Source organism: Colossoma macropomum, unplaced genomic scaffold (genome assembly GCF_904425465.1).
Source record: "Colossoma macropomum unplaced genomic scaffold, Colossoma_macropomum, whole genome shotgun sequence".
Taxonomy (NCBI): Eukaryota; Metazoa; Chordata; class Actinopteri; order Characiformes; family Serrasalmidae; genus Colossoma; species Colossoma macropomum.
This window is the reverse complement of record NW_023494804.1, coordinates 32,785,677-32,805,533: the sequence shown is the minus strand read 5'-3', so window position 1 is coordinate 32,805,533 and position 19,857 is coordinate 32,785,677. Positions and strand designations below refer to the sequence as shown.

At 40.1% G+C, this 19,857-nt stretch overlaps 1 protein-coding gene across 1 annotated transcript in view; it reads left to right on the top strand.

Moving 5' to 3' along the window:
* Positions 1–301: 301 nt before the first annotated feature.
* Positions 302–19,857, top strand: part of grm5a (glutamate receptor, metabotropic 5a) — a 66,312-nt gene continuing 46,756 nt past the window's right edge. Inside the window, exons 1-3 of the mRNA XM_036595816.1 lie at positions 302–397; positions 1,231–1,971; positions 13,568–13,817. Coding sequence (XP_036451709.1) covers positions 1,287–1,971; positions 13,568–13,817 — 935 coding nt within the window. The 5' untranslated portion in view covers positions 302–397; positions 1,231–1,286. The remainder of the gene's footprint in view (positions 398–1,230; positions 1,972–13,567; positions 13,818–19,857) is intronic.

The following is a 19,857-nucleotide window of genomic DNA, read 5'->3' as shown; positions in this document are numbered from 1 at the left end:
GAGACAGAGACTCCCACCACCCAACCCCACCTGCAACCCAAACGTGAGGTTATCTAGACCTCTTCTTTCCTCGGTTGTTTTCGAGGGACGATGCTGAGCTGATTGGAGGTGGAAATCCAAGCTTCCTGCGCGCAGCACAGCGCACAGCCTACGCTTCAAACTCAGTTGGATGCTGCACAGATCCAGTGAGCTCAGCCCAGCTGGTACGCTCAGAGGAGACGTGTCCCTCAACACGATCTCAGACGCTCGAAGTGAGCGCGTAAAAGCGCGAGGGGGGTTATGCATGATGCCATGTGACGAGCTAGAACCGACACACGGCGCTGAAGTGAGCGCTCAGAGAGCCGCAGACAGCCAGCGCGACAAGACACGAGCGACGGCGCCGAGCACCGAGAGAAGGGTAAGAAATCTGTGATTATGCTTCGTTTAGCTGTAACTGAGTGTCACACTGCGAGTTCTCAAGTTCAACGGCTTATCAGTCTCGTCTGATTGCGCCTGGCGTCTCTCCAAACTGAATACCGTCATGCAAATCAATTTCAGTCCCTCGTTCTTAACACATTTATGTATTTTTTTCCATTATTTGTCTAAAATTTGACGCCTACAACTCAACACGGCACGACTAATGGAGACCTGAGCGTGGTTCAGCACCACGGACAGCTCTGCTTTCCTTTATCTGACTTCCATTTGTGTCAATGGGTCATCATTTCAGGAGTTCCTAGAAGTTTAAACATGTTAAGTAGATGCTAATGATCTTTATTGAAGCCAGCTTTGCTATTTCTTCCTTTCAAAAAGGCATCGATATGATCAACGGCAATGGAAGTGTGACAGGTTTCTCTCCGTGCCAGCACAGCCGGCATGCTCACACGCTAGATTAGTCATTTGCCAAGAGGTATTTTAGTCCTTAAAGAGAAAGAGTGGTGTAATTTTGGGTTATGAAAAACAGAGAGGTGATTTATGTTGCTTTGCCATAAACTGATGGCTGTTTTTGGATCTCCATCTATAGTATTTTAGCACAGACTTTGGTTTAGAACGTGTGTTCATTTGTGCCTCCTTGTGTATTTTCATCTAAGAGATATGCTTCTAGTAACGTGCCTTTGGATCCAGCATTGCCCTGACAACAGCTTTTCTTTGTCACACTTCAGCAGTGGAGGATGGGTGAGAGGGGGCCAGTCATCTCCAGAGATGCCGTCCTAGATGTTCCGCCTGAGCTTCTTTTTCCGTTATCTGTTGCAGATGCCCTGAGGGAGCTACCTGCGTTCGGCACAGACTGATCTGAAAGGCAGGAGGAAATGGGGGTTTTGCTATTCTTGCTCTTTGTGCTGCTCGGAGATGACACCAGGCCCGTGAGCCTGGGCGCGCTGGTCCAGGCTCAGTCCAACGAGCGCCGGGTCCTGGCCCACATCCCTGGAGACATCATCATCGGGGCGCTGTTCTCGGTGCACCACCAGCCGCCGGCAGACAAAGTCCACGAGCGAAAATGTGGGGCGGTTCGCGAGCAATACGGCATCCAGCGCGTGGAGGCCATGATGCACACGCTGGACCGCATCAACGCTGACCCCGACATCCTGCCCAACATCACGCTGGGCTGCGAAATCCGCGACTCCTGCTGGCACTCCGCCGTGGCCCTAGAGCAAAGCATCGAATTCATACGCGACACGCTGGTCTCCGCCGAGGAGGAGGAGAGCATGTCCAAGTGTGCGGCCGATGGCGGAGGGACGCCAATGAGAGGGAAAAAGCCCATAGTGGGTCTCATTGGGCCTGGATCCAGCTCGGTGGCCATCCAGGTCCAGAACCTTCTCCAACTCTTCAACATCCCTCAGATCGCCTACTCGGCCACCAGCATGGACCTCAGCGACAAGTCCCTGTATAAGTACTTCATGAGGGTGGTGCCTTCGGATGCTCAGCAGGCCAGAGCCATGGTGGACATTGTAAAAAGATACAACTGGACCTATGTCTCGGCCATTCACACTGAAGGTAAGACATGACGTGCACCATTTGGCAACATTCAGTTCAGTGGTTTTAATTGAGTTTCTTGACCCCTTAACAATCCAGGTTTATTTCATACAAAGCCTTATTATTCAGTAACTACAGGGACTTCAATGCAAACTAATGGAGCTATTCTTAGGTTATAGAAGAGTGTAATAAAACGTTGGGCCCATGGCTTGTTAAGGGGTTACTCTCTTACATGGCCAGAGCCTGTAAGCCGGCCCAAAGTGTCATTACACTCTTCTATAACCTAAGAGTAGCTCCATTAGTTTGCAATGAAGTCACTGTAGTTACTGAATAATAAGCCTCAGTATGTAATAGGCCTGGAAAGAGGATTAAAGCAGTATCTGTTGAAAGGTTTTTCAGGGCAGTAGTTTTTAACTACCGATGTGTTTGGGGTACAGAATACCTGAAATTGTGCAGGGCAGTGGGTTATGAGCACCGGAATTGAAAACCACTGCTTTAGGTAACCAGAGACCATTTGTCACGTAGATACTATCAAGTCAAAATGGCCTTTAAGTATAAGATATTCGCTTTTCTGTGTCTGCAAAACAGCAGCAAACATGCATTTATCATAACACAGAAGCCTCAACCACTAAACCTATCAGATCGTTCAGTATGTACCATAACAAATCCCTTTGCCATTATTCTGGCTTCTTCTTCTCAGAAGACTTAATTTTAGTTTTTCATAGAAACCAGCATATAAATATAATATTCATATTTAGTGTATCCACTTGGTGCCTTTATTTCATTCTTTTCAGGAGACTTACATCCAATTTTTCAGGGGATATTTTTCCACACATCCAAAGTTCAGTCTTAGAAGTTGCATTTGCTTCTGCTTCTCATGATCCAAGTAACCCCAAACACATTCAGTAATGCTGAGGTCTGGACTCTGGAGTGGTCAGTCCGTTGTTCTGAGAACAGCAGCAGCTTCTGTGTTTGATTTTCAGATTTTCTTCTATTTTGTATGTTTCCTTTTCTCAATATCGGCTTCCTGGCAGCTACACCTCCTTTCGGAATCATGGTATTGAGTTGTCTTCTCACCGTGGAAGGATGGACAGAAACACCTGTGGACTTTCAGATCTGAAGCAAGAGCGGTTGATAGAAGCTACTGGTGATCTAGCAGGGCTTGCATGGTTGTTAGGAGTCCCAGTTTCTCTATATCTTTTAATCAACTTTTTTCAACTTGTACTTAATGTCCATTTTGACTAGAAGTGAAATAAATGAAGGGTGGTCTTTTGCACAGTACTGTGGGTTGGGGTTGAGGTTTACCTCTGTAGAAGAGGTAAAAGAATGTAAAAGGATATTTGGGGTGGGATGAGTTTGTTAACTTTTAGGGGAATTTCATTTGAACAATGGTGAATTGCTGATGGCTGTGACTGTGAGGCTCCATCAAAACTCGTTATAAGTGAATCCTTTAGACAGGAAATGCTCACTGAATCCCCAGCCTGACAGGTAAGCATCTCAGCTACCGTGCATGACACCCCATTTGGGATTTGTTTGAAAGGTTTTCTCTGAAATATTCATTTCTTGTGTTGTCTGCAACAATGCAGCATGTATTATCTTTCACTTTTAGCAGAGTTAGATATTGTTCTGGAGGTTTGATGCAACAGAAACCCATAATAGTCCTGGCCAGTGTTCTGCCAGCTTTCAGTGCACTCTTTATTGTTAATGGTGGGCAGGTGAAGTGCTGAATTTCAATGGGCAATCACACAGCTGTTTTGTTAATTGCGTAGCTATGTAGGCCAGAATAAATTGTTTTGTACCAGTTATTCAATTAATTTACTCAGTATTTACAAAAATTACTTCTAAACAACAACCATATATATATCGTTACTGTCGGGAGAAAACCTCGTATCTCCAAAACGGTAACTTTACAGGAGACAGAAAAAACATACTTTACTTTTAATGTTAGTCAATGGAACCAGACTTTTTTTCAAGTCATTTTGGGTTGTTTCTTTTGGCCCATTCACCATGAATTTTATGTACAATGTAAAGGGCAACAGGCATTTTCAAATTATGTCAAAAACTGAAAAACGGCAAAAATGGCGATACGTTTTTTTCTTTCTTTCTTTCATGGTGAACAGCGATATGTATATTTTTTAAACATTAAATGTGCCCCATCTTTGCCTTTACTACTGTTTTTATTCTTTTTCAGAGAAACCTGTAGGGATATTTTTTCGCATCTCCAAAGTTCAGTCTTAGAAGTTGGTTGCATTTTCTGTTGCTCACAATACAAATAATACCAAACGCATCCAATAATGTTGAGGTCTGGACTTTGGGGTTATCAGTACTTCACTGTAAAAAATGGCTCATCAGATCAAAATACTTCATGTGGTAACAAGTAAATTAACTACTTTTATTCAACCTAAATAGATACTTTCAATAAACAATTCCTTCAATCAATGTAATTGAGTTGAATAAAATTAGTTCAGTTTCTTGTTACCACATGAAGTATTTTTTTAGGTTGATCTGATGAGCCATTTTTCCTTTGTTTTCTGAGAACACCAGCAGCTTCTTTGTTTGATTTTCAGATTTTTTTTGTGTATTTGCTTTTACCAGTTATGACTTCTTGACCGCTACACATCCTATCAGACCCATAGCGCTGAGTCGTCTTCTCACAGTGGAAGGATGGACAGAAACACCTGTGGATGTTTTCAGATCTGCAGCAGCTTGATTTTCTCCTCTATCTCAAAGATGAAAGCTTTAGGTGCTGTTTATCTGATGGGGACAGTTTAGTTTAGTGGTCAGTCATGTCTTGCATGGTTGTTAGTCCCATTTTCTCTATATATTGTATCCATTTTCCTATTTTTCAACCTATTTTTCCTTCAACTTTCCCCTTTGTTATACAAGTGGATTGTCTTATTAGATATCTAATCATCTCAGAAATATCGCCCGGAAAATAAAAAGCATAATAGCAGTTTTAATTGGACATTAAATAAATGAAGGGTGGTTTCTTGCATAGTGCTGTATAACTTCTGCAGAGCACTGTGTAACATAATATGGTGCACTGCACTCTTAACATTTTTCAAAGATCCATATGTGCAATAACCTTAATTTAAAGAGTGTAGATCAAACAAGGAGTCGTAACACATTATTTCAAAGTGAAATCATACAACTGTGCACATGGTAATTATTGGAACTCACATTTTATGCTGTTAATAAGTTCATCCTGACCAAATACATTAACTCTCCTCAGTGCATTTGAAAAATGAACCGTGTGTCAAGGCACCAGCCAATAGCAGCCCTGGTGGGCTCTGTGACAGATGACCTGGCAGACAAATGTTAATTACAGCACCGGTTAAATATGGAAGGCAGAGCAGTGCAGCGTCGACTGCCGAAGAGGACTTTAAATGTAATCTTACGGCAGAAGGTGCAGGAGTACAGGGCTGCATACGCTGATAAACAGTCATTCCATACTAATTTGGGTATTAAGCTGAAGTAGCTAAGAACAAAGTATCTAAATTACCTTTTAAAAGAGGCATTGAAAATGAATCACCACCTCTAATTACATCGCTCTGTGTCTAATGATACCACAACCTTTTCCAGAGAGCTTCAGACTGAGCAGTGTTTTCCCAAATCCACGAATTTTCACTTCATCATCAGCAACGTTAACTAGAATTGATCTGAAACTCCCCCACGTTATTACTGCCCTGTTTGCCTATAAACAGTTGATGGGCATATTGAGACCCAGCATGACTCCGTTACTGTGGTTACTGTGTAGGCGCCCTGCTTTTGTTTTCGTCTCTCTGTTTGTGTCATGACAGACCATAGAATTCAGCAGGACAGCTTGGATCACTTTCTGAGGGCCCATCCTGATCACCATTTACATATTCGCTTTATTTTTTCCTGCTAGTGGGCGGCAGGCATGGTATAATTAATTTCCCAGGTGGAGTGTACAGTGCTCAAAGGCTGTTGGTCCTGGGTAGGCGAAAGAAAATGAGGTCAACAAACCACCTTAGTGACCATTTTCATGTGTTATTTTCACTTCTCGCACTTAAAAAGTGATGCATTGACTTGATATAAATGTGTAAACAACACAAGCTAGTACTACAGCTCGCTCAGTGTTAGGAAAGTTGGACTTTGCTGTGCAGATACAGTGTAAGAACCCGTATAACGTAGGTAAACAGCAGTTCTTACAAATGTAATTTGATATACAGTTGGATCGATGTTTATGAGGAGATGAGATATAAGATAATCCACTTGCATAAGGAAGAAGTGAACTGGAAATAAGTGAAAAAACAGTAGTTTCCAAAACTGGAGCTCAAAAAATGATTAAAATATGCAGAATAATAACTGTGCAAGACATGGCTGACCAGCAAAACTGTCCCCATCAGATAAACAGCACTTAAAGCTTTCATCTTTGAGATAGAGGAGAAAATCAAGCTGCTTCAGATCTGAAAACATCCACAGGTGTTTCTGTCCATCCTTCCACTGTGAGAAGACGACTCAGCGCTATGGGTCTGAAAGGATGTGTAGCTATAAGAAGAACCTCACTGAGAAAAGGAAATAGACAAAAAATCTAAAAATCAAACAAAGAAGCTGCTGGTGTTCTCCGAACAATGGACTGACCACCCCAGAGTGCAGTGGCTGGTTGCACCAGCTGTGCGTAAGTTCAAACGAAGGCTAGTTGTAATGTGAGTTTACTAAGTTCAGGTTTATGCATTACTAAATCAGAACGAGTTGCACCACAAATTAGTTTTAACACTGAGCTTAGTAGCTACTAAACATTCACACCTCCCCCTCAGCGGTGTGAGTGTTGGGGAAACCATTAAAAACCACATAGAAAGTCCAAAAAAAGACTAAAAACATGACTTTTTTTGGTTAACTAGGCTAAAAACTCTAAACGCTATACCCTGTGATTTTACTTACAGCTCTAATCGTCGCCCTGGTTTAAACTCCGAGTGTGAAGCTAAACACCCACAGCTCCAGCTCAGTGAGACTCAGCAGCTGCCCAAACGGCTAAACTAAGGCTGCTGTTGTGTCGGTCAGCCAGAAACCGGCATTTAAAAAGCTGCATATTTGGTTTTCTCAGGGAAATATTAAAGAATAGACAGTGCCTGTAGATAAGTAGTTTAATTCAGTGTAACTTCAGTCCATCCGTTTCTCTGCATACTTTGTTAGCCCCCTTTTACCCTGTTCTTCAGTGGTCAGGACCCCCATGGACCCTCACAGAGCAGGTACTATTTGGGTGGTGGATCATTCTCAGCACTGCAGTAACACTGACGTGGTGGTGGTGTGTTAGTGTGTGTTGTGCTGGTCTGAGTAGATCAGACACGGCAGTGCTGCTGGAGTTTGTAAACACTGTCTCCACTCTATTAGATGCACCTGCGTTTTTGGTCCACCTTGTAGATGTAAAGTCAGAGACGACAGCTCATCTCTTGCTGTACAGTATGAGCTAATCATCCTCTAGTCCGTCATTGGTGGTCACAGGACGCTGCCCACAGGACGCCGTTGACTGGATATGTTTGGTTGGTGGACTATTCTCAGTCCAGCAGTGACACTGAGTGTTTAAAAACTCCAGCAGCACTGCTGTGTCTGATCCACTCAGACCAGCACAACACACACTAACACACCACCACCACGTCAGTGTTACTGCAGTGCTGAGAATGACCCACCACCCAAATAGTACCTGCTCTGTGAGGGTCCATGGGGGTCCTGACCACTGAAGAACAGGGTAAAAGGGGGGCTAACAAAGTATCAGAGAAACAGATGGACTACAGTCTGTAACTGTAGAACTACAAAGTGCACCTATATAGTAAGTGGAGCTGATAAGATGGACAATGAGTGTAGAAACAAGGAGGTGGTCATAATGTTATGCCTGATCGGTGTATGTGGGCCACGTTTGGCTCACATTGAGTTTGCCAGTGTCAGTGGTAGCAACACTGCCATGTTTCTGCCACAAGTGGCCCAGATTTGAGACATGTGGACCACATTTGAGACATGTGGACCACAGGAACATTTTAATATGTGGGCCACTTTTGGCTCACATACAGTTAGCTAGTGTCGATCATGGGCCAGCAGTGCCATATCTTTGCCAGAAGTGGCCCACATCCACATGCTATCTGGGAAGACTTAAGTTTGGAGGTGTGCAAAATGTGCGAAACATATCCCTGCAGATTTTATATATTTGACATCATATTTTGCTGTTGAGGCTTCTGTGCAGTTTTTTGTTAAATATATGTTTTCAGCTTTTTTCCTGATACTGACAGATGAATGACTTGTACTTCATGGCCGTTTTTGACTGGTTTCTGACTTTTGCACAGTACTATATTTCATCCATGTGGAAATGCTGGACACATTTGTATCAAGTCAGTTACATTTTTTTTCAAGGCACATATTTTCACCCTTTTGCACTCAGAATTTCATGTGTCCTACATTGTAATAAAAGACAGCTGAAGGGTTTTTGTAACCCACTAAACTGAGCCACGTTTCTTGGCTTCGTCTCATCTCAGAGCAAAGTTGTAGGTAGTGCCATCGCAACACATGCGGCATGCAGTTCTCTGGCAAGGAGGAACACAGAGCGAGAGCGAGCCTTTGAACGCTGTGCCCCAGGAGGAGAAGCAGACAGAGAAATGCAGAAAAGAAAAACTGCCACTAAACTTTTCATAGCCTGGAAGCTTGAAATGAGAAACAAACTGGGTACAGATTGAAGAATTTGACAGTGTATAACAGGAATATAACTCTGATGATATAAATCTCTGACCTCACAGATGATTCAGTGCATCATGAAATGTCAAATTTTACCACCACATAATCTGATGATTTTGGTATGTTTCAAAACTATTTTAAAGAATATGCTGACTGCACTTCACACAGTAGTGGAACACTGACAATAAAAACAATACAGTCTTAAAAATAAAGGGGGCAAAAAGGGTTCTTTATGTGATTCCACAGAACGACGGTTCTCAAATTGGACCTCAAGGTCCTACAGAGGGTCCACATTTTTGTGCAACACATTGGGCAATAAGAGTTCTGTATATTACCAAAAAAGGTTTATGACTTGTGACAACAATGGAACTTTTCAGTGCTGCATAGAACCACTTTAAAATGTTCTTTAAAAAAAAAAACATGTACAACATGTTTTCCATCATAGAGAAGAACCATTTACCCATACATAGAACAATGTATGCATTCAAATGTTTCTTAGAGTGTTCATGGTTCAATATATAACTATTGCCTTTAATAAAGAACCCTTGAAGAACATTTTTTTAAAGCTGTAGAGCAAAAATCTGGCCCTGAGGACTGCCATAGAACCACTGCCATAAAAAAAACACATTTGGTTCCCTAAAAAAAACGTCCAATGGATGGTTCTTGAGGGAACCATTTTTGTACATGACATATTTGAGTGGGAAGAACCTTAAAGAACATCTACATGACATAAAGCAGATGTGATCTCCAGGACAGGACTGAGCACCCGTGACCTAATGGTTCTATGAAGAACCCCTAAATTAGTATAGGATGTTCGCATCACGTGAAGGTTCTTGAGAACTTTAAAGTGACAAATCTCTTTATCAAACATTGATAATTAAGGAACCAAAAGTGGTTCTTCTATGACATTTGGGTTCTTCTGTGGGGTAAACCTGTGTGGTTTCCAAAGACATGTTTTCCAAAATGAATGCAGTTGAATGCAAAGAGTCGAAATGCACGTCACATGACCAGCAAGCACGTTTTAAAACATCTGCTGGAACTAAAAAGGAAAAAGAAAGAGTGTGCTTATGACTCATAGAGGCCTTGCTAAAAAAATGCTTTAAGCAGAGATTAATAATAACGGAGCAAAGCTGGGCCGCGGCACAGATCATATGGAGCAGTGCTAGGAAGAGGGAAATGCATGGTTATGTCATCCACTCCCCTGGAGGCACGACTACACACCTTCCTTTGTGTACACTTGAGAACATAATGGCCATCGAGTTCACATACTCAGAGTATTTTTGGTGCACAAGGCACTCAATATTCTATGTCTTATCTTTATATATCAGGGGTGGGGAACTCCGGTCCTGGGAGACTGGATTCCTGGGTTCACGGTTTTGTGATTTTCCTTCTCAACTATGCTTGATTGAACTAATCAGTTAATTGTCAGGGTTAGGAAAATCACTAAACTCTGCTGGTTTCTGGCTCAGGGTTTCCAACCTGTAATAAATTACCAACAATCCAAAACTATGGAAGCATGCAGTGATTTTAAAATATTTAAAACATCAATCATTACCACATTTTTATGGATATTGACATCTAGTGTTGCCTTGTTCTGCAGACTCCATTGTGGCCATTCTCCACTATGGAAATGGAATAGAAAACAATTTGGATATTTTTAATAAATATAATGATATAAAATATATTTCAGATTAACCAGGACAGTGTTGGCCTGAAATATTGTAACAATATTGAGCTGTGAGCGAGCAATGATGGGTGAAGAGGAGGGGAGGGGATGGATGGATGGATGGATGGATGGATAGATGGATATTTAGATAGATAGATAGATAGATATATAGATAGATAGATAGATCTTCTAGAAACAGTACCTGTATATACTGTATACTGTATACTGCACCTTTAGATACTGTATACTGCATACTGAACCAGTATATACTATATATTGCATACTGAACCAGTATATACTATATACTGCATACTGCACCAGTAGAGACTGTATACTGCATACTGCACCAGTATATACTATATACTGCATACTGCACCAGTATATACTATATACTGCATACTGCATCAGTAGATACTGTATACTGCATACTGCACCAGTATATACTATATACTGCATACTGCACCAGTAGATACTGTATACTGCATACTGCACCAGTATATACTATATACTGCATACTGCATCAGTAGATACTGTATACTGCATACTGAACCAGTATATACTATATACTGCATACTGCATCAGTAGAGACTGTATACTGCATACTGCACCAGTAGAGACTGTATACTGCATACTGCACCAGTATATACTATATACTGCATACTGCATCAGTAGATACTGTATACTGCATACTGCACCAGTATATACTATTTACTGCATACTGCACCAGTAGAGACTGTATACTGCATACTGCACCAGTAGAGACTGTATACTGCATACTGCACCAGTATATACTATATACTGCATACTGCATCAGTAGAGACTGTATACTGCATACTGCACCAGTAGAGACTGTATACTGCATACTGCACCAGTATATACTATATACTGCATACTGCATCAGTAGATACTGTATACTGCATACTGCACCAGTATATACTATTTACTGCATACTGCACCAGTAGAGACTGTATACTGCATACTGCACCAGTAGAGACTGTATACTGCATACTGCACCAGTAGAGACTGTATACTGCATGCTACTCTTCATAGTAAAATACAGTGTAGTATCCAATATGTGACAAAAGCCTTGTGCTATAATATAGGGCAAGGGAGCAACTGCCAGCATAAGGGACTGAGCCAATCCACACCCACCCTATTTTCCTTGACCATCCAATCACTGCTTAACAACTGTTGCTAGCTGCTTTGCAGCTCTTTAGCAGCATGTGTGGATATATTTTGTTGAGCTGATGTGTCTGCTGAGTTTTTAAAGACACCCTGACAGAGCAGAGGGTGTTTTCTACTCACTTTCAAAGCCACAAATTAACTAAAAATGTCAGCTTTGGGTTCTTCTGTGTGGTAAACCTGTGTGGTTTCCAAAGACATGTTTTTCTAAGTTTGCTAAAAGGTCAGTCATTTCATTTTCATTATGTTTATAGTTGTTATACGAGCGAGTTTGACTGAATAATAAGCAGTGTGACTCCACAGACGAGCCTGAAAAGCAGACGCTGTGTGGATTGTTTGGCTGAGACTAACTTTGCTTAGTTACTGTTTTAATCGAGTTATCTGTGCAGTCACTTAACTTTATTGAACAGATGAAGTCAGCAAACCTACCTTGAAACCAGAAGAGAAAGCTGAGTGTAGCAGGATTTGGACAAATCTGAATTCACAGCTGTTAAAAATATCCAGGCGGGTATGTCAGTGGTTACCCCCTCTTAAAATAACTGCTTTGCATTTTGGGATCCAGAGTATCATGAAGATAGCTTTGCCTATATACTGGAATACTGAGCAGTACGTCATCTGGGTATCTTTGGCATACTGCATAGTACTTATTACTTTTGTTTACAATCAGTACATGAGCGTACGTAGTAGGCTATTTCGAACACAGCCAATGTTTATTTTTGCAAAGTTACACTGCTACCAAATCTTGGCCTGTGGTATGCATGATTTTTTGTATGTTTGGTGAAAACAGTGCCTACGCATATGTGGCTAATGTAGCTAATGCAAGAGAAATACTTCCTGACTTACATTGGCAACTGGCTATAGTACACATTACAGTGCAATATCTGTGGGGTTAAAATCTCACAGTAAATGCAGAACGAGGGGCTGCATGTATCAAATTTTTAATGTGATCATGCAAGATCTTTTTCTTTTTCTATTCAGATCTCAATGAGCGCAGTAAATGCATCCTAGATCAGCAGTCTTACTGAAACACTTGATATGTATGGGCAGAAAGTAGGTGACCTGATTCTGTGAAATGGGGGAGTTTACCCCTGACACTATGCGAAATGGGGGCACGACAGAATGTTGTTCATTAGCTTGTGTCTGAATGGAGTGGAAGAAAACACAGCTCGAACAGCATCGGCCAAACACATGTAGAGACAAATACGATTTCAGGGACTTTAAAATAAGTCTACCCTTATAAATGGTTCAGGAATGGTTTAAAATGCATTTATTAATGGTTATTTATATGGTTTTAAAGAATTAAAATAATTAATAAGCATTTACAACAAATAAAAAGAGCAACAGTGACCTGTCATTTGCCTAACAGTGAACTCACATTCATTTATACTGTCAAACTCCAGCAGCACTGCTGTGTCTGATCCACTCATGCCAGCACAACACACACTAACACACCACCACCACGTCAGTGTTACCGCAGTGCTGAGAATGATCCACTATCCAAATAGTACCTGCTCTGTGAGGGTCCATGGGGGTCCTGACCACTGAAGAACAGGGTAACAAAGTATGCAGAGAAACAGATGGACTACAGTCTGTAACTGTAGAACTACAAAGTGCACCTATATAGTAAGTGGAGCTGATAAAATGGACAATGAGCTTAGAAACAATGTTGTGCCTGATCGGTGTATATACTGATGAAGATATGATGACAATAGCAGACCATTCACCTACATCCTCACCAAGTTTTTCCTTCTCTTTGACAAGTTTTGAGTTCTCTCATCCGATCCCCTCCCTAAAATCCCTAAATCCTACATAGAAGGTTCTTTGCATGGTTTTTCTCCACAATGCATAACTTGCTGTATATGGTTCCTTAAGGAATCTTTTAGAGAATGGTCAGATACAAAATGTTAATTGTTTCAAAGCCATTATTAATGTCTTTTTGCTAGAAGTATAAAACAATGCAATATGTTTCCTTTCTACCACCTTAGACGTCCCTAACTCTGCATTATTGTGCTTATATGTGTCTGTGGAAGAACACATGTCTCACGGAACACTGGTCAATAAAGTGCTCTTGATGTTTATCTGCAGGAAACTATGGTGAGAGTGGAATGGAAGCCTTCAAAGATATGGCAGCTAAAGAAGGCATCTGCATTGCGCATTCTGATAAGATCTACAGCAATGCTGGGGAACAGAGCTTCGACCGGCTGCTGGAGAAGCTGCGCAGCCACCTGCCCAAAGCCCGCGTGGTGGCATGCTTCTGCGAGGGCATGACCGTGCGCGGCATCCTCATGGCCATGAGACGCCGACGTCTGGTGGGCGAGTTCCTTTTGGTGGGCAGGTAACTCTCTTCACTCATTCGAAATTCTATACTTGATCTAAACTCAATGACGTGCCAATTCATTCAGAGTGGTTTGATGAAACTTATCAACCAGGGATCTTGAAGTCTGCTACACAGATCTAGCCCCTTTATTAACCACCTAAAACCATCAGGGAAACCACAGAGGTGTTATGTTATTTTCAGGATGGTAAAATAGGGGTAAATATAAAAAAATACATTTTTTGAGACATGTTTTTGCCTCACAATGTACCTCTCTGCTACAAATGTACAGGTGATTCAAAAAGATTCATACGATTTCTATAATTTTACAACTGTGAGGCGTCTAGGAACCAATCACAATCCAATTGAAAGAGGGGTCATAGAGTTTCTGACTGTCAGTGGAAGATGGCTCCCTTCAGTCTGAGAGGAGATGAGACCCCTGAGCAGAAAGCGTTCTGCGTTCTCCACTTCAATAAAAGTGAATCCGTCATAACTGTGCAGCGTGATTTTCATCGGCAGTGAACCTCCAACAGCTCAGAGTGTTCGCCGTTGGTTCCACAACACTGGATGATCTCCGAAATCGCACTGAAAGAGCCGTGAGTGCAGCGACACCCGACATGCTCAATCCAGTATGGGATGAATCTGACTATGGTGTTGATGTCTGTACAGCTGGAGGAGGTTCATATTGAGCACTTGTAAAATTACATAATAAACTTTATGCTCATTTAAACCATTTACAGTTTACTACACTGTTCTGTAATGATTTACAAGTGAAATCAGATGAACTTTTTGGAATCACCCTGTATTTTAAAAAGGTTTTAAGGCAAAATTTGTCACAAAACAATTGTAAACAATGTCAATATATTGAAAAAACTGACAGGTCTGAGTAATTCTTTTCTCCATTGTAGTGACGATTGATGACAGTCACCACTGTTAAGGCTGCAATAAGATATTCAGACTTCTAGCAGTAACTTTAGCTACCTTCCATCCTTCTGTGTTCACCACTGAAAATGAGAATGGAAAAAAAATCAAAACAGCCCATCCCCAAAAATAGTTTTTCGAAAATTTTCTCCAACCTTCGAGATATCTGATCAGAAGAGGGTTTTCCTTATCTTTAAACTGCAAAAAAAAGACATCTGGTTCCTATCACTGCCACTGTGAACAATTCTGACTCAGTAAGTTTCTCTAGAACAGAGCATTTCAAACCACTCTGGATGACTGTTTACATCTTATTTATTTATTTATGAGGAAATACTTTGAAGAATTGATGCAGTTTCATTATAAGCAGGTGTTCACCTTTTGGAGGCCTTGCTTTGTCTAGCCTTGACCTGCTGTGTGTGCATATATGGTTGAGATAAGAAAGGAAATCACTGTAATGACTTCGTAGTTATGTCTTCCTTTCTCACCCAGCAGAAATGCACAAAAGATCGACTGTCATCATCATCATCATCATCATCTTCATCATCACTATCATCGTCATCATTTTTGGTCTCCATCTCTGCTTTCAAACACTTTATTATGGATATTTTCAACACACTGAAGAACCTCCAGCAGTCGCTGATTTTATCTACTCTATTTTTCTACAATGCACCGTTTTGACTGGTCTCTGCCAAACGTGCCTTTCTCTTCAAAGCAGTGCATAGAGATACGGGAAATGGTTACGTTCTCCTTTTTTCAATTCTTTCTCTGCTTTTGTCTCTTTTCTGGCTTTTTCAAGGTCACCTTTTTTCCCCCCAAGGTTTTTCCACTGCTACTTGTGATAAATCAGGTTAAATTAAAAGCTAATTGTAGGACAAGGTATATGTTTTTTGTTCATTTTAATGAAATCTAAAAATAGCCTGTAATACACTATAAATAATATTAACAACACCTAGTAGAAAAGAAACTGTGGGAGATTATTAATCCATTAAATGAGTAACAAATGTCTCACAGCACATCCTGTGAAAAGAGTATTTCAAGAATTTGCCCAGGAGCTTCTATCCTGAAAAATATGATGTGCTATTCATAGTGTCATAAAGCATGGGCTTATTCTTCTCGTTTTAATTTCCCCCAGTGTGACATCTAAATTACCTATTATTAGGTTCAACCCCATTTCAGGATTGGCTGTTCTATTAACATGCGGGTATTACAGGAGTCATGTAACTTTACTGCCAAATTTGAATTGTTGTCACTGTTAAGAAGTATTGATTATCTACAGCTTCTAAAAAGCACATGGCCCAGGATATTCTAAAATGGCAAGTGAAAAAAAATCAGAAAATGTATGATGTCATTCATATATGATTGATGCAATATTTCGTATTAGTGAAATGGCCATTCTGACCTAAAACTAGAGTTTAATATGTCATTTTTCATGTTTTGCAACATCAGTTTGACAGAATACACAATTTTATATCAATTGCAAGTTTTCGTTCAGCAATGCCACTACAATACCCAGCATGCATTAGGGAAATACATTGCACAACCAATCCCTGTGGTGTCAGTAGTCCTGACTGCTAGTGTAGCCACTGATCTACAGGCTAGTAAATACAACCAAACTAGCATTAATGTAACTTTTAACTCAGTTGTAGTTTTTACAACAAAAAAATTCACCTCACCTCATTTACTTAACCATTCTTAGGAAGAAATTTCGGTAAAACTTTCTATGAATGTCACGTTTGTAAGCATCTATAAACACATTTATAACATGTTATAATGTATTCATAAAAAAGAATTACACTGTATTACACTTTATAGCCATGTTTATTATACATTATGAATTGTTAATATAATGCATTATAAAAAGTGTTAATAACATGTTATAATGTCAGTGCCAAAGAAGTCAGTCCCAGCTTGGAGAGCGTAAAGTAATGACAAATACCAAGCTAACGGTGGTGTAGATTGACTTTCCCACATTGGGTAAAACACTGATGGCAGCACTAGTTTAAACTCTGACATTTGAAGCCTGTAATGTGCTTTATTGTGTATGTTGGTAACACTTTCTATGAATGTCATGTTTGTAAGCATCTATAAACACATTTATAACATGTTATAATGCCTTCATACGGCATTATAAACATGATTATAAACATTTATAAAATTGAATTACACTTTATAGCCATGTTTATTATACATTATGAATTGTTAATATAATGCATTATAAGTAGTGTTGATAACATGTTATACTGTCAGTGCTAAAGAAGTCAGTCCCAGCTTGGACACTGCAAAGTAAAGACAAATACCAAGCTAACGGTGGTGTAGATTGACTTTCCCACATTGGGTAAAACACTGATGGCAGCACTAGTTTAAACTCTGACATTTGAAGCCTGTAATGTGCTTCATTGTGATGTTTTAGGGTTTCAGTAAATCCTTAAGTAAATACTTCAACCTGAAGCCTCACTCTTAACACTGGAGGAGGCTTTAGTACAGTACGCTTCACTTTACTTAGAGCGGACTAATATGACTTATGAGCTCTTATAACTTGTTATGATCAGTACTTATAATGTACTATGTTAACAATTCATAATGCATAATAAGCATGGTTATAATGTGTAATGCATTTTTATAAATATTTATAGCTATGTTTATAATGTCTTATGCATGCATTATAACATGTTATTAATGCGTTTATAGATGCTTACAAAGGTGACATTCATAGAAAGTGTTACTGAAATTTCTTCTTAAAACCCACTTAAACAGTTTTCACAAAGATAAAAACATTCATCAATGTTTTCCTGGGATTTGTTTTTAGGTAAGAACAAAATCTACACACACTGAAGAGCACAAGAGTACGAACAATCCTGTGGTTTAAGAACACGTCATTAATCTGATGTAGACTTTACCTTAGGACCTTTCCCAAGAACAAATTTAGGAAAAGATTTAAGATAAGACATTGGTGAAGGAGGTGTAAGACATTGGTGAATGAGGCCCGTTGGTTCTATCTTTCAAGTTTTTATCTTTTCAGCCAGAAAAGTAAAGCCAAGCTGAGACACTCAGCTGTCTTGCTCGTTGTTCGAGTCATCTATTTTCCCCATGATGACTTCACGACAGTTACCACAGTTATGGCTGCAGTAAAATATTCAGTTTCCTAGCAGTAACGGTAACTATCTGCCCTCCTTCTGCATTAATCCCACCAATAATAGGTTTTCAAAGGTCCCTCCCACCTTCAAGACACATCATTAGCAGGGAGTTTTTCTGGTCTTCAAACTGGAAAATCCAACTCTCTGGACTTCTGCAGCTCCACTGCAGGATGTGAGGGAGCATGTTTATGACAGATGTAGTAATGGTTACATTTTTCACTTTGGCTAGGAGCGTCCTTTTTATCTGAAGTGCTGTATTTTACATTCTAGATGCATTCGTGTGGTGCTCTATTTGTACATGCTAAATGAAATCGTTCTCCTCCTAGGCAGATGGCTTAATAGGAAAGAGGGTAACTATTGAAGAATGCAGCATTTTTATCTTGGCCTCAAATACATTAGAACTACCTTTTACTGCAATAGCTGCTCTAAGTCTTTTTGAGTAAGTACACCGCTCAGAAGTTTGGAATCACAATTTTCAACAATATGAAACCAGGTGCAATAATTCTGAGAAAAGGTTAAAAGAGAGTTAACACTGTTAGGAGTTAAAGAGGTTGAAACAGAGTTAACACTTAGCAGAACTAGATGCTAAATAAAGAAATTCTGAGAAAGTTTTTAAAATTGAGAATGAAGGTATAACCTGAAGTCAGGACTCCATTATAGGACATTCATTCAACTGGCCCATTGTAGGACATTATAGGACATTTATTTGACTGGGCCATTGTAGGACATTATAGGACATTTTGTTCAACTGGGCCATTGTAGGATATTATAGGACATTTATTTGACTGGGCCATTGTAGGATATTATAGGACATTTATTCACCTGGGCCATTGTAGGATATTATAGGACATTTTGTTCGACTGGGCAATTGTAGGATATTATAGGACATTTATTCGACAGGGCCATTGTAGGATATTATAGGACATTTTGTTCGACAGGGCCATTGTAGGATATTATAGGACATTTATTCGACAGGGCCATTGTAGGATATTATGGGACATTTATTCGAATGGGCCATTGTAGGATATTATGGGACATATATTTGACTGGGCCATTATTGGACATTTTGGGACATTCATTTATTTTGGCTAAACTCTGGTTTCACATATATTTAGCAGGACAGTGATACACTTTATGTTGTTTTGTCTGAGTGCATAACTCAAGGATATATATTTACTAAGTGAACTGTATAGGAGCCATATAGCCCATCATATAAATCTGGCATTTATAGTGAATATAAGTAATTAAACAATTTAACATAATCCTAAATAAAAGTATGTTTAGCACATGGTTGCATATTCTTTGAAATCAATAACCATCACAAGTCATGACAGAAGTATCTTTTTATACACAGTTCCTCAGTTTAGGTGCCAAAAATTAATTGAATAACCTAACAAAATTGAATAAACTGTCACTGTTATATACTTGGTTGTAATTCGTTTAGAATTGGGGTTTGCCTGATGTCTGTGTCCCATAGACATCACCATATGCAGGCTATCCTCACCTGGGTGATGTTCTGCCAGGCGTGTAATGCAGCCATTTTCAGTTCCTGAAGGCTTTTCACCCTCGGTCCTGTCTTCAGTCAGTCTAATGCATGCTTAGTAGGGTTCAGGTCAGGCGACTTTGCCAGTCAAGAACGTTACACTTTTTGTCCTTGAAAAACTCAGTGGATTTAAGCATGTTTTGGGTCATTATTCTGCTTTAAGATGAAACACAATCCACCGAGGCATTTAGTTGGATCTCAGCATTTCAGGTGCTCTTTAGTACTCTTCAGAATTCATTCCGCTGCTGCCATTAGCTGCCGCAACATCAATAAAGACAAATGAGGTTGTCTGCTCAGCAGGATTTCCTTTTCTCTTCACGCTTTCATCTCCATCACTGTGGTCCAGATTCATTTTCATCTCGATGGTCTGCAATACTTTCTGCCTGAGCTCTACAGGCTTTTTAATATAAAACAGCAACCTGCGGCTTGATTTGTCTGTTCTTGTGATAAGACGGACATGCGG